Below are 15,719 nucleotides of genomic sequence, written 5' to 3'. Positions count from 1 at the left end.
TAACGATTCCTCAGTCGAGTCCCCTATGTCTAAACCAATAGGTAGTGCCTTCGTCATGGTGTTCTGGGGCGAAAGTGACTGTGCGTTTGCTCTGTAGATGGCCAACTCCTCGTGAGCCGTGCAGATCGGTGGCGCCGGGACACCACCAAAGTTTGTAGCTTCTGGGTTTCTGGTGCTTCGCAGGGGACAGGAAAAGACTTTGGCACTCCACGGAAGAAGCAGTCAGGGAACTGTCTCCTTTAACTTTTTTTCCTCCTCTGTTACCATTTGCCATGAAGAGAAAACAGAAGAGGTTTCTACAGATGACTGTGTTGTTCATGATGGCTTTAATTTTCTTGCCTAATATCGGTCTTTGGTGTCTGTACAAGGATAATCACCTGCTGAAATCTTCAGAGCCCGGGGAGCAGGTAAGTCAGTCTCACCCAGAATAAAGATGCCAAGAGGATTTGGTAGCGACCCGACACACAGGAGGAGGTAGGGTCACCTCGGGCTTTCTGCTAAGTTTTTGCGGAGCTGAGGTAATAGGACCCTAGAGACTTTGAGGTATAAGCAAGTTGTTCTTTTGAGACAGCACTCAACAATATGGTGAAATGCAAAATGAGCTAGGAAAGGAGGTGGAGAGAGGAGGTGAGCTCTCTCTGCGGGTCTTTGGTTGATTTTGACTAAAGTGGGTGAAAGGCAACCTATGCTTATCTGTGCAGGTGGGTCTGGGTTTGGCTCAAGTTCACTTACAAGGATCAGCTTTTGCCTTCCCCCTGATTTCCTGTACCAATTTGGGTCTAGTAAATCATTGCAACTGTGAAGTCTGTTCTTAAAAACCACGCTATAGTTTTTTCTGTAGTACATTTTTGCTTGGCAACAGCTTTTTATTTATCCCCTGGAAAGTTGAAGTCTCTCATTTCTCCTGCTGTTAACCCAGGTGTCGCAGTTGTCCTGGTGGGGTAGGCAGGTGGAGTGGTTAAGAATGGTCTGGGAATAAGAGTGTGTTGCTGACAGCTGTCCTCAATGTGGCAAACATCATGTAGTATGAGATGTTTTCTTTCTACTTACTATGTAATCCATTGGCATATAGGTGGCCTGTGGCTTAAAATGCATCAAGATATCTGCCTTGCTTAGCGTACACTAAGGCAAAATAGTCTTCACAAAATGTGGATGAAAGCCAAGTTTGTTGCATTCCTCGTTTGTTAATAAATCAAACCACTTCTGCAACTTAACTTTTACCAATAGTATGCAGCCTTCTTTAAGACACAGCACGTCTTCACTTTGTGCTGTGCATCGCCTTGGGATATTAATATTCTTAATTTCAAGGGTCATAGCCCACATGCACTGCCTTCCTTCCACACAGAGAAAATATTTAAGTGGTTCATTTCTAGGCAGCAGCAGCATTTAAAGTGACATTCAAATATTTGTTCTTATATTTCACAAAGTTTAATTTTTTTTACAGTGAGGGGTTATTTGTGAAATATAAGATGGTAATCTGCTTTTTTTGCTGATTCTAGAAGTCATTATCGGTCTCTGAACTTTAAAGATAGCTAGCTGTCTACAATTTTTAGTAGATTGAAATTTTGAGGAAAAATATTGACATACGTTCATTTTGGTGTTGATCCCTATAGTTCTTTCCCATAGAAATTTACTTTGGTTATAAGTATATTCTGTTTAGCCATTTTAGTGGGTAAAAGAAGGGAGGTAATATAGAAAAATATTTTGGATGTCAAACTTTTTCCGCACCATTTGACTCACTTATTTCTTCAACCTTGATATAAAACAGGGTTTTATTAACATTAATAGTCAATGCATTTTCACATAAAATAAGAAAGAGAAAAGTTTTCCTTGAAACCTGCTAATTCTGTAAGCAGTAACCAACTGTAGTATGATCTGCTGATAGATGAAACACTAACTTATATTATTAATGAGATCTTTACAACTTCCACAATGGCTCTTTTGATTTTGACCATTAGTGAGAAAATTGTTTGTCCAATGGCATAAAAAAATAAAGTGTGGTGATTCAACTCTTTGACTTGTTGTGAGCTACAAAACTGTTTCCTTGTTTCTGGTTTCTCCGTAGTGCACATGATATGTAATTTTGAGTAATAAATAATGCATATGAAGAGCATGGCATAGCAGAAGAAGCAGCTGTTTTTTAAAGTTTAAGATGCTGCAGATTAAATAACTCAAATTGATGGCTATATACTGTGAAATTCCAGTTTAACAATCCCATGAAAAAATTTTGAAACCAAGAGGCTAAGAAAAGGTTGTAATAAGCCCAAGAATGAGTTTCAATCTTCTACTTTAGTATCTTTCACTTAAATAGTGATTTTTAGGACTCATATTTTTTTCAGATAAAAATAAAGTTAAAAAGGTAGAAATTAAGTGACCACTTACTTAAAGATAGAATCCATTGAAAAATAGGAAAAGTTACATTTTTGTTGGCTTTATGTTATTATGACTTATCGCTGGAATGAAAACTGAGATATGTTGTCATCATTATATAAGTTTCGGATAAGTAAGAATTACATTGTTAGTACTGATATTTGACCAAACTAAAATGTGCTTGAGTTAAATCTGGTTAATACTGTGATGAAATATTGTGATATATCTATATTTCGATGTTAGGTAGTTGGCTAACTATATAGGTTTTCAATTGAAACATATAATTTTTGACAATTGGGTATTATGTTATTTAAACTTAGCAATTTAGTGGAAAAAGACATTTTCATGGTCAATTGCTAAATGTTCTCCAGAAACCACTTACTGCTATATTTCTCTTTAAGTTGTAAAATGCTGAGGGTGAGCACAATGTGTGGATTGAGGCATTGACAGCACTAAGTACTGAAGTTTACAAGTCACGTGCCCAAATGAACGAGCTGTTTTTATAGCGGTTATGTCAACCAGCAGTTCTAGTTCTCAGTGTGGTGTGGAAGTGGCTGCAGAAGTTAGAAGGCCTTTAAATAACTTCAGAATAAAGCAGGTTACAGGGAAATAGTTCACTATATGGAAGTTCAAAATATGGAATGGCTAAGAAATACTCTTAATTTGTATTTTACCAGATCACATGACTAATAGTTTTCCTTAGAAATTGTATTTATTATGCAATCTGAGATAAAGGGATGTAATATAGAAAAATATTGAAAACGCAGATTAAAAACTGTGTGGAAAGATTTTTACAGTTTAGTATTTTTTCAAATGTATACTATTTCAAATTATTTGCTTTTTTATTGTTTGAATGTAAAAGTAATATTTATGATAATTCTGCATAATATTTTAAATATTTAATGTTTTCCCCATCTCTGATGCAGAAAATGAAATAAATGAAGTAAAATTTCCCAAATTACTCATCTAAAAGTTTTTCTTTTTCCTGTTTCCCTTATAAAACCAAAGAAGAATGATAAAATAGTTTCAGTAACATGATACTATTAGAAAAGTTTTTTTTTTTAATTGTTTGGGCTCTGAAAAATGTTAAGAAGTTACTACAATACATATTAACTTTTGAGTTTTTTTGAGGTTTTATAAAAATCTTAAAAATATTTTATACTTAAATGTTATTAAATTGTCATAACTGTGATGTGTTGTTTTCAATTGCCTTAATTTTGTCCCTTTTTTGTTGTTGCTGGTATGATACCAGCATCTCCCTTATGGTATTAAAATATATGCATATATTAAAAGGACAGTGAATATGGTATTTAGCTGAGAATGATCTCTGCATGATTATGGTTAGATAATCCTTAATTTTATTTTTCTTTTTAAGCATTGAGATACTACTATTCTCTGGTTTCAAATTATTATTCTCAGTTGTATTTGTGTTAAAACCTAGTTTTAAAATTAGATCTTAATTAAGCTGCGCATTAGGTCAACATAGAGAACAAGGCAATATTTTAGAACACAACTACTGTATGTGGTATATCTCTTTTCTTAATGATTTGAGTGTACATAAAAATAGTTTTTCAAAATACTTTCTTTTTTAAAATAAAGAGGTTAACCTATATATATATATTTTTTAACCAAAATATTTTTATAAAGCAACTGCAATCATACTTTATTTCACTAACTTGGAAATAATATAAGTTACAGAAATAATTCAAGAATATTCACAATGTTAAGAGGACCTAAAATTTTCAAAATAAAAACGAGGATCAAAATTCTAGAATTTTAAGCCAGAGAACCAGACTGGTTCAGAATGATTTTAGAAGCTTATATTTGGCCTGGTTTTTCTACCACATAAAAAATTAGGCCTCCTATGTCACTTTGAACTGTGGGACATTCTTATTTCTTTGAATTTTGGGATTTCTATTTATAAAATAGGGCTGTCTGTGCTTGTCACAGGATGAGACACACAAACTCCTGAGAGATCACACCTTAGAGATGGGAAATATTGCAAGGTGATGCTTTGTTTTCATCAGGTGAGCACATAAACTGTGCCTGACAGATGTGAGTCTTCACTTCTATTAAGAAAAACAAAACAAAACAAAAAATCCCCCTCTCTCCTGAAAGAAATTCCTCACCATCCCTCTCTAAGTTTTCTAATATTAATCAGCCCCACACTTCGGTCAGGGGAGTCTTGTTTTTGGCCAACCATAATTCCCCCTACCCGCCGTGGTATTTTAAACTTCTTTTATGACATGATCACATCATTGGTACCCAGTATGTGCAAAATGTCGTATGCTTTTTTTTTTTCTGTTTTGGTCCTGCTGATCACTAAAGCTGTGAGGTATGTCTGTGTTGTTTTTCCAGATATTGAAAGAGGATAGGAGGAAAAAAAGATAAGATTTTTCTCATCCTGCACTCAAAATGGGACATTATCAACACACTGGATGTGAAATCGTGCATTACTTTGAGCCACTGTGATCTTAATTAGCCACAATGTGGATTTTAAATTAGGGGTTTTTTTTTAAGGACCTTTTCTTGAATTTATGGAAATCCCTTCAGAATCACTACAGGATAGCACCACACATACCACTGTAACGAGTGTCTTAATTATTCACTGTGACCTAGTAGATTGCTACATGATGAGTTCATCACATCACCCCACGGGAGACGGAGTGTGAAACACAGTGTTCTGTTCACAATCTGTTTTTTTTTTCCCCCTTTCTCTAGGTTCATATCTGAGCTGGACAAGCTGTGCAGCATCAATTAACCTCCTATAAAAGAAACCAAATCAAGTTGGAAAGGGTGAAAGATTGAGTTTTCTAGGGTAGAGGAGAGGATTGAATGATTGTTGGTTTTTTTATGTTTGTTTGTTTTGTTTTGTTTTGTTTTTTAAGTTTGTCAGGATGTCTTCCTAAAGGAAACAACTTTTAGGAGGTTTGCAACCACATCTCTCTTTGTAGAATTTTCACACATATGAAAGGCAGCTAAGGGACATCAAGAATAACCTCTCTGCAGGGAATGAAAACAAATTCAGAAAAGATACTGTGTGGTTTGAGTGACATCGAGTCAGCTTTGGATACATTTTGTGCAAGGTGCATCCTGTTTGCTCCTTACCTGGCTTGCTCACGGAGATCTCTTCCCCTTTCCTTCACATTTGTGTACGTATTTATAATGTTATTGCTATGGAACCAAAGGGACAAATATGCAAAAATAAACAAACAAACAAACCAAAACAGAGGCTGTGAGGATGACAGTAAAGGTAAAACAAACCATCTTAAAATAGATATTGTCCTCCTAACCCACACAGCCAAAGACTCCTAAATGATCTCAATTATTGCACAGATGAGTGGACAACAACAAAACAACGCTGTGGGAACCATGTGTCCATGAGAATATGTATTTAGATAGCCATATTTAAATATATATACATATATTTTGAAATATAAATATTGGTTAGAAAGAAAGACAAGGCATTCCCAAAGTCCAACATGCCATGACTGCTAGTTTTCTTTGCTAGTATGCTAATTTCTGTTTCTCCTGAATCAATAAACTGCTGGAAAGTGGGTGACAAAATAAAGGTATTTTAGGGTTCATGATGATTAAAATGTAAAACACATTCATGTTTTCTCCAACTTTTCTACTTCTAGTGTGGTAGAGACAAAAAGAAAGTGAGCTGCATGAGCAGTGCTCTCAAATCATATGTGTTTTTTCACAAGTTCATTTAGCATCACACTTGAGTATCATGTATGTGCACCTACCTATGAGGTCTCACTTATGAGGTAACATTAGATCTATTCACCTATTTAATTTTCCATGGTATTTTTGCTTTCTGGAATTTCTTGGCCTTTTCCATTGCTTCAAATCTGTAGTAGGCAGTTGGTCAAAGTTTTGAAGCACCATTTAAATTATTAACTTAATGCTAGGAAAGTATGGAAAGAGATAAAGAAAATGTTTTTGATGTGAGTGATTACATCTACTTAGTTACGCTGGAGAATCACAATAAAAATTTATCGTGTTAGAGTTGCAGGACTCCTTGCTATAGTGCAATATGATTAACACTATCATGGTTGCCATAGGGTATGGTGGTGGCTGCCAACCATCTGTCATAAGGAGCAGTGATGCTCTTCTCAATGAGGACTGCGAAGACTATTTCAAATTATTTTAAGTACTCAAATACTCATGGGCTATTATCTCAGTACTTGAAATCCAAAAAGCCAAAGACAATTATACTAATTTTGAATGGTTTTATCATGTAAAAAAGACCAATTTGTCAGGGTTGCCACCTAAATTTGAATGATATGATTTCCCCTTTTCCTTTATCTTATCTTTTCTTTCTTCCTTTTTCTTTTTTCTTTTTACTTTTTTTTTTTTTTTTTTTTGAGATAGTCTCACTCTGTTGCCCTGGGTAGAGTGCGGTGGCTTCATAGCGCACAGCAACCTTGAACTCTTGGGCTCAAGCAACTCCCTCCCTCAGCCTCCCAAGTAGCTGGGAGTACATATTCCTGCCACCACACCTAGCTAGTTTTTCTATTTTTAGTAGAGACAGGGTATCACTCTTGCTCAGGCTGGTCTTGAACTCCTGAACTCAAAAGATCCACCCTCCTCGGCCACTCAGAGTTCTGGGTTTATAGGCATGAGCTACCACTATACCTGGCCCCCTTTGTCTTTATTTTTGACTTCTGTCTCAAGCATAAGAAATCCAACTTAACTTACTTTAAAGAGAAATATCAGAATTTCCTTAGTACTGTATGGGGTTCTCTTTCAGTAGGTCAGTGAGTGTAGGCTTTGATATTAGATTATCTGTGTTCAAATTCTGGCTTGTGACTTTGTGACATTGAATGGCTGATGGATCTTCTCCAGATCAGGACTCTTATACATAAAATAGGGGTAAAAGTACCTCTCTCCTGGTGTTGAAGTGAGGATTAGTGTCTTGAACAGCATATAACTAGACCTAGTAGGTATAAATTATTGTTATACCTAAAGACTTACAAGTGATCTTTGCTTTCAACAAGGTAATTGGTGTTTGTTTAGTAAATATTTACAGATGGTCTGTCTTTTAGAGGCATTGTCGAGACAGTACAGCAGAATGGTGCCATTGATACCTTGCATCTAGGAGAGAGGACAATAACATGAACAAATTAGATTTTTGTTTTTACTTATTAAAGTTTATTTTTTATTAAATCATAAACATACAGATCATGTATACCTTAATCCATTTATGGGGTACAATGTGCTGATTTCATATAGAATTAGGAATGCTTATATCATACTGGTTAATATATATCTCATTTACTCATTTACTTAATTATTATGTTAAGACATTTATACTCTATACTTAATAGATCTGACACGTACCCTTGCATTATGCACCATAGGTGTGATCCCACCATTCACCCTCCCTTGATCTAACTTTCCCCCCATCCCCTCTCCTCTCTCCTTCATCTTGGGCCATACTTGTGATCTTATTCTTCATATGAAAGCGTGAGTGATTGTAAATTGGTTTCATAATAGACCTGAGTACCTTGGATATTTTTTTCTTCCATTCCTGAGATCCTTTACTAAATTGGATATGTTCCACCTCCGTACATGTAAACATAAAAGAGGTAAAGTCTTCATCCTTTTTAAGACTGCATAATATTCCATGGTATACATATACCACAATTTATTAATCCATTGATGGGTCATTGGGCATTTGGGCTTCTTCTATGACTTGGATATTATAAATTGAGCTGCACTGAACAATCTGGTGCAAATATCTTTGTTATAAAGTGATTTTTCATCTTTTGGATATACACTTAGTAGAGGAATTGTAGGATCAAATAGCAGGCCTATTTTTAGATCCCTAGTATTCCCCATACCAGGGAAAGGGACATATTAGCTTGCACTCCCACCAGCAGTGTAGAAGTGTTCCCTTTTCTCCACATGCATGCCAAAATCTATAGTTTTTGGATGTTGTTAGGTGGGCCATTCTTACTGGAGTTAGATGATATCTCAAAGTGGTTTTGATTTGCATTTCTCTGATGATTAAAAGTGATGAGCATTTTTTTCATGTGTCTGTAGGCCATGCTCCTATCATCTTCAGAGAAGCTTCTGTTCAAGTCTCTTGCCCACAATGAAATGGGATTACTTGTTCTTTTCTTATTAATAAGTTTGAGTTTTCTTTGGATTCTGGTTATCAAACCTTTGTCAGAGGCATAACCTGCAAATATCCTCTCCCATTCTGAGGGCTGTCTGCTTGCTTTACTTACTGTATTCTTGGCTGTGCAGAAGACTTTCAGTTTAATTAGATCCTGTTTCAATTGCGTTGGGGGTCCTCCTCTAAAGTATTCTCCCAGGCCAATTTCTTCATGTGTTTCTCCTACACTCTACCCAAGAATCTTTATAGTTTCATGTCTTAAGTTTTTTTTTTTTTTTGGTGGGGGGTACCAAATTTCTTTATTTGAAGGAATGGTACAAATGAAAGAATTTAAGTGGATGTTCTGGTACAACTTATAGAAAAGGTAAAGGAAACCCCAACATGCATGCACTGCCTTGGTGATCATGGAAGTCACCCCGTGACTATGGGGAAGTTAGCCTAAGGCTTAGCTCTCATTATCACTGTTTCCCAGGGTGTGCTTGTCAAAGAGATACTCTGCGATGCCAGATTCAGGGACTCCTATCTTGCACAGGTAGGTTACGTGGTCACCCAGTTCTTTGATGGATTTCACCTGCTCATTCAGGTAATGTTTCTCAATGAAGTGACACAAGTGGGGATCATTTTTGTCAGTGGCCAGTTTGTACAGTTCCAGTAGTGACTGATTCACACTTTTTTCCAAGTGTAACACACACTCCATTGCATTCAGCCCACTCACCCAGTCATCACAGTCTGTTTTTTTGATATCCTGAAGGAAGATTCGGCCACCTTGTTAATTCTGCAGCTTCATCAGTTTCTCATGAGATTGGTGAAGAAAGTATTTGGCAAAATTCTTCAAAGCCACATCATCGCAGTCAAAGTAGTAAGACATGGACAGGTAGACGCAGGAGGTGTAGAGCTCCAGGTTGATCTGGCAGTTGATGGCGGCCTCCCAGTCCTGGTGGTAGTTCTGGCGCACCTGCAAGGGGGATGTGGTAGTCATGGCAGTGGCTGAGGAGAGGTGGTAGCTGTGCGGTGCTGGAGTGGCACCGGGGGCCTTGGGACTGTCTGAGGGTGTGGTGAGGAGGTGTCAGAAGGCTGGCTGTGAGCAGCCAGCTGGGATGGGGGATGAGCGCCGTTTCCGTCCAAGCACTGTTGAAGCAGGAAACTGTGGCAACTCGGTGAAGAACTTCTCGTAGTGTCTTAAGTTTAAATCTTTTATCCAGTGAGAGTCTATTTTTGTTAATGGTGAAAGGGGTGGGTCCAGTTTCAGTCTTCTACAAGTTGCCAGCCAATTCTCCCAGCACCATTTGTTAAATAGGGAATCCCCCAATTTACATTTTTGATAGGCTTATCAAAGATCAAATGACAGTAAGTGTCTGAGTTCATTTCTTGGTTCTCAATTCTGTTTCAATACATCTACCTCTCTATTTTTCTACCAATAACATGCTGTTTGGATCACTATAGATTTATACTATAGTGTGGAGTCTGGTAGCATAATTCTTCATGATTTGTTTTTATTTCTGAGTAATGCCCTGACTATTGGAATTTTTTTCTGTTTCTGTATAAAATGAAGTACTTTTTCCAGATCTTTAAAGTATAATGGTGGTGCTTTAATAGGGATTGCATTAAATTTATAAATTGCTTTGGGTAATATGGACATTTTAACAATGTTGGTTCTTCCTAGCCATGAGCATGGTATGTTTTTCCATTTGTTAACATCTTCAGCTATTTCTTTTCTCAGAGTTTCATAATTCTCTTTATAGAGATTTTTCACATCTCTTGTTAGGTAAATTCCCAAATATTTCATCTTTGGCACAACTGTAAAGGGAATAGAGTCCTTGACTGTTTTTTTGGCTTGTCTATTATTGGCATATATAAAAGCTACTGATTTGTGAGTGTTGATTTTATATCCTGAGATGCTACTGTATTCCCTGATCACTTCTAAAAATTTTGTGGTTGAGTCCCTGGGGTTTTCAAGGTATAAAATCATATCATCAGTGAAGAGTGAAAGTTTGATCTCCTCTGACACTATGTGAATACTCTTGATCTCTGTCTCTTGCCTGATTGCAATGGCTAAGACTTTTATTACAATGTTAAAAAGCAGTGGAGACAATGGGCAACCTTGCTTGGTTCCTGATCTGAGTGGAAATATTTTCAATTTTACACCATTCAGTATGATATTTATTGGCTGTGGGTTTGCTGTAGATGGCCTCTATCATTTTAAGAAAAGTCCCTTCTATACCTATTTTCTTAAGTGTTCTGATCATGAAAGGATGCTGGATATTGTCAAAAGCTTTTTCTGTATCTATTAAGAGAATCATATGGTTTTTGTTTTTTAGTTTATTTATGTGTTGTATTATATTTATAGATTTATGTATAGTGAACCAACCTTGAGATTGTGGGATAAAACTCACTTGGTCATGGTACATAATTCATTTGATATGTTGCTGGATTCTGTTTGCTAGGATCTTATTGAATAATTTTCCATCTAGGTTCATTAAAGATATTGGTCTATAGTTTTCTTTTCTTGTTGGGTCTTTTCCTGGTTTGGGTAGCACGGTGATATTTGCTTCATAGAATGTGTTGGGAAGTATTCCTTCTTTTTTTGATGTTTTGGAAAAGGTTAAATCATATGGGTACTAGTTCCTCTGTAAAGGTTTAGTAGAATTCTGATGTGAAGCCATCTGGTCCCGGACTCTTCTTTTTTGGGAGATTTCATATAGTTGATTCTATTTCAGTACTTGATATAGGTCTGTTCAGCATTTCCAATTCTTTCTTATTAAGTCTAGGAAGTTGGTGTGTTTCCAAGTATTGGTCAATTTCTTTCAGATTTTTGTATTTCTGAGAATAAAGTTTTTTTTATAGTTTTCATTAAGTATTTTTTGAATTTCTGAGATGTCCATTGTTATTTTGTCTATGTCATTTCTGATTGATGATAATATGGACTTTAATTTTCTATTTTTAGTTAGGTTGGCCAAAGGTTTATCAATTTTGTTGAATTTTTTCAAAAAACCAACTTTTTAATTCATTGATATTCTGAATAATACTTTTGTTTTTGATTTCATTTAATTCTGCTCTAATTTTAGTTATTTCTTATCTTTGGCTGGGTTTGAGGTTGGAATGTTCTTCTTTCTCCAGTTGCTTAAGATATCCCATTAAGTTATTGACTTCCTCTCTTTCTGTTCTTTTGAGGAAGGCTTGCAACACTATAAATTTCCCTCTTAGGACTGCTTTTCCAGTATGTCACAGGTTCTGATAATTTGTGTCTCCATTATTTTTTGTTCCAAAAATTTGGCAATTTCCTTCTTAATCTCATCTAAGACCCAGTTATCATTCAGCATAAGGTTATTTAGTTTCCATGTCTTTGTATGAGTATGCAGATACCTGTTACTGGTGAGTTCATCTTTTATTGCATGATGATCCAAGAAAATACAAGGAATAATTTCTATACTTTTAAATTTGCTGAGGTTATACTTGTGACCTAAGATGTGATCAATTTTGGAGGATGGTCCATGGGCTGAGAGAAGAATGTGTATTCAATTTTGATAGGATGAAGTGTTCTGTAGATGTCTGTTAAATTCAATTATTGTATGATGAAGTTCAAGTCTAAAATTTCTTTGCTTAGTTTCTTATTGGAGGATCTATCCAACACTGACAAAGAGGTGTTAAAATCTCCAACTATTATGATGCTGAAAGATATTAAATTGCTCATGTCTGTTAGGGTCTTCCTTATAAATTGAGGAGCATTCTGGTTGGGCGCATAAATGTTAATAATTGACATCTCATCATGTTGAGTGTTTCCCTTAAGAAATAGGAAGAGACCATCCTTGTCTTTTCTTACTTTTGTTGGTTTAAAGCCTAGTGTATCTGCAAATAAAATTGCCATCCCTGCTTTTTTCTGATTTCTGTTTACCTGGATTATAGATGCCCATCCCTTCACCCTGAGTCTATATTTATCCTTTAAGATAAGATGAGATTCTTGTGTACAGCAGATATCTGGCCTGAGTTTTTGTGTCCAGTCAGCCAACCTGTGCCTCTTAAGAGGATAGTTTAAGCCATTCACATGCATTGAGAATATTGATAAGCCTGGTAGTATTTTGGGCGTCAAGTTTTTTGAAAGTCCAGTGGACATTTTGAAACTTTTCACCACTGTGGAAATTGGGTTTTGGTCAAGAATTTCAGCTTGAGTTTACTTTGGTGGTAAAGCATTGTGATGGTCATTATGTCATTATGGAGGATGGGTCTGAGGATATTTGGTTATGGCAAATTTCTTCAATATGTGTATGTCATTAAAGTATTTAACTTTTCTGTCATAAATGAAGCTCAATTTGACCATTCTCTTCTGGCTTGAAAAGTTTCAGCAGAAGGATCTGCAGTCGTTCTAATATTTTTCCCTTTGTAGGTTATGATTTTCTTATGTCTCGCTGTTTGCAGAATTTTCTTTAATTTTTTCTCTAATTTTCATATTAACTTTGGTGAAGTTAATTACAATGTGTCTAGAAGATGCTTTATTTGGGTTGGGTTGTGCTGGGTTTCTGAAACTTTCTGCTATCTGAATTTCAGTATCTCTTGCCATGCTTGGGAAGTTCTCCTCAATTATCTTTTGGAGCAGAGCAGGAGTCCTCAAACTGTTTAAACAGGGGGCCAGTTCATTGTCCCTCAGACCATTGGAGGGCAGGACTGCGGGCCCTGGGATGAGTCAGCTGCTAAGCAGGACAGGCAGTGGCAGCAAAAACACCCAGCAGGCTGGATAAATGTCCTAGGCAGGCCGCATGTGGCCTGCGGGTCGTAGTTTGAAGATGCCTAGAGTAGATATCTGTGCCTTTTGGGCCATCCTCTTCTCCTTCGGGGATTCCTATGAGGCGAATGTTTGTTCTTTTGGAGTCATCTCACAATTCTCTCAGGGAATGATCCATTTTTGCTGTCTACTTCTCTTACTCTTTGAGCATTTGGGAGCATTCAAAAGCTTTGTCTTCAATGTCAGAGATCCTTTCTTCTGACTGCTCCATTCTATTCCTGAGGGATTCTACTGTATTTCTCAGATCTTTGAGAACTGCAAGTTCTTGCCTCAATGTGTCAAAATCTTTAGTGATTTTATCTTTGAATTCTTGAGACAACTTCTGAATTGCTCCTTGAATTTCTAATTTCATCTTTACCCCCATTCTGTTAATCTCATTTGCAATCCAAATTCTGAATTCGATTTCTGAAATCTCAGCCATTTCTTTATGAATGGGATCTTCTGTTGTGTTTCCTTTGTCATTCCTTGAGGGAGTTAATCTACTCTGATTATTCATGTTGCCAGAGTTTCTCCCCTGATTCCACACCATGATTATTTTTCACCATTTAGCTAGAGAAGCTGGCAAGGTGAAATTGAATTGAAAGCTCCTGGAGTTGTAATTAACTGGCTCTTTACCAAAGTACTAGGACTGGTGATTGTGGCTTTTCCCTAAGAGCTTTACAAATGTCCCAGTCAGAACTATTGCCTGAAACTCTGGGCACCTGCTTGGTGTGGTGAGGCTAGATGGCGCTGACTGGTATTCAGCTAATCTCTGTCCAGTTCTAGTGAGTCAGTGGCTTTGGGCTGAAATCTCAGCTGTAGAGATATATAAGCAACTAAGACATCCTACCCTTCACCAACAGGCGACAACTGGAAGGGGAGAATCCCACACTCCCACAGCAACACAACCAGGGTACAACCTTGGTGAGTCCCTAGGTGATTGGTCCAGGTCAAGAGTTCCAAACCAATTGTCCCAGTTGACACAAACACTGATCAGGTGGGAGAGTTCAAAAGGTCTTCAGCATCTAGGCAGCAGGGGTCCACTGGCAGCTCAATTTGACCCCAGTGGGAGGAACTCTGGAGCTGCTGCCACTGTCAGCAGTGGTGCTGCCACTGTCGAGGGTAGTACTGCCAGTCTGGGGTACTGCTGTGTGCAGGTCACAGGAGCCAGCAGGGAGCTGGAGGGCATTGCCATGGCTGCAAGGGTCACAGGAGCCAGGTGGGAAGCCAGAGGGCAGGGTTGCTATCCTGAGGGGGGCCTCCTGGGTCTCAAGAGCCAGTCAGGAGTCACCAGCCAATGGCTGCAGGGTCTCAGGAGAACAAGTGGAGTCCAAGGGCAGTCGCCAGCCCCAGGTTGCTGGTCTCAGTAGCTGGTTGGCAGAGTCCTCTGCCATGGGCTGCGCAGGTCACAGGAGCCAGGTGGGAATAGCTGGCTGTGGGCTGCCAGTTGCAGGAGCCTGGCAGGGAGCTAAGCCACTCACTGTGGGCTGCCGAGCCAGGGAGCCAGTGGGCCATGGTCCCATGGTGGTTGGTAGTGTGCACCTGAGCTGTGCTCTTTCCAACATGGGGCAAGTCTCTCTCCCTTTGTGACTCCCTGCCTCTATTAAAATTATAGTTTAACCAGCTACTCGGGAGGCTGAGGCAAGAGAATCACCTAAGCCCAGGAGTTGGAGGTTGCTGTGAGCTGTGACACTATGGCACTCTACCGAGGGTGATAAAGTAAGACTCTGTCTCTCTAAAAAAAAAAAAAAAAAAAATTATAGTTTCAGCACAACTGTCCCACAGCTCATGAAATGCCTTGCCCTAGCAAAAATCTGCCAAATACTCTGGATTTTGCAGTGGATAGTCTTCCAGGAGAGGTGGATTGGGAGTTCAGGAAGGTAGGGAGAATATTAGATCAACTTTTGGCCTAGGCAAGAGACTGCCTGGACTTGTAGCAGTATCTCTCTGTGGAGGGAATCCCAGCCCTCAGTTTTTCCGTCCCCTTTGTCGAAACAAAATGTCCTCTGTTCTCTACTTGCCTCAAGCCACTCTCCCTAGAGGTGAAGAGGAAGGATTGCCGTCATCTTTGGAATGGGTTTTGTACCTGAAATTTGTTTCCTTGGAGTCCCAGCTTATTGCAGCAGGGGTGATGCGAACCTATGAATCCTCTGTCTCAGCTGACCTCCTGATCTTCTGCTTTATTAGGTTATTTTTGGCCATTATTTCTCCCTCTGGATGGGAGCCTCTGCTGAAAGCTGGCTTCAGTTGGCCATCTTATCTCTCTCTCAACAAATTAGATCTATTAAAGGGCTTTTTTTCATAATTGTTTTTGGTCTAATTCTGAAGGACAGGTTGTTAATTTAAATTTTAGTGAACTTTTCTAGAACTAGAATGTAAATGTTTTGACACAATGACTATGCAAATGACATGAAATTTATGTGAACCATCTTGATGAAAGTATTTCAAAATGTATATGAAAAC

The 15,719-nt window shown here is 37.9% G+C and overlaps 1 protein-coding gene and 1 pseudogene across 2 annotated transcripts in view; one reads left to right on the top strand and one right to left on the bottom strand.

The window, feature by feature from the left end:
* The first annotated feature begins 272 nt into the window (after positions 1 to 272).
* Positions 273 to 15,719, top strand: part of GALNTL6 (polypeptide N-acetylgalactosaminyltransferase like 6) — a 641,250-nt gene continuing 625,803 nt past the window's right edge. The window contains exons 1-2 of the mRNA XM_003792813.1: positions 273 to 407; positions 551 to 553. Of these exons, the coding sequence (XP_003792861.1) occupies positions 273 to 407; positions 551 to 553 (138 nt within the window). The remainder of the gene's footprint in view (positions 408 to 550; positions 554 to 15,719) is intronic.
* LOC105887267 lies at positions 8,785 to 14,451 on the bottom strand (annotated as a pseudogene). The gene is made up of 2 exons (XR_001161418.1): positions 14,318 to 14,451; positions 8,785 to 9,691 (listed from the first exon to the last, which is right to left on the bottom strand). The product of XR_001161418.1 is annotated as a ferritin heavy chain pseudogene (transcript).

This window comes from Otolemur garnettii, unplaced genomic scaffold (genome assembly GCF_000181295.1).
Source record: "Otolemur garnettii isolate 467f Iridium unplaced genomic scaffold, OtoGar3 scaffold00061, whole genome shotgun sequence".
Taxonomy (NCBI): domain Eukaryota; kingdom Metazoa; phylum Chordata; class Mammalia; order Primates; family Galagidae; genus Otolemur; species Otolemur garnettii.
The sequence above is the reverse complement of the archived record's forward strand: the minus strand, read 5'-3'. Positions and strand labels throughout refer to the sequence as shown.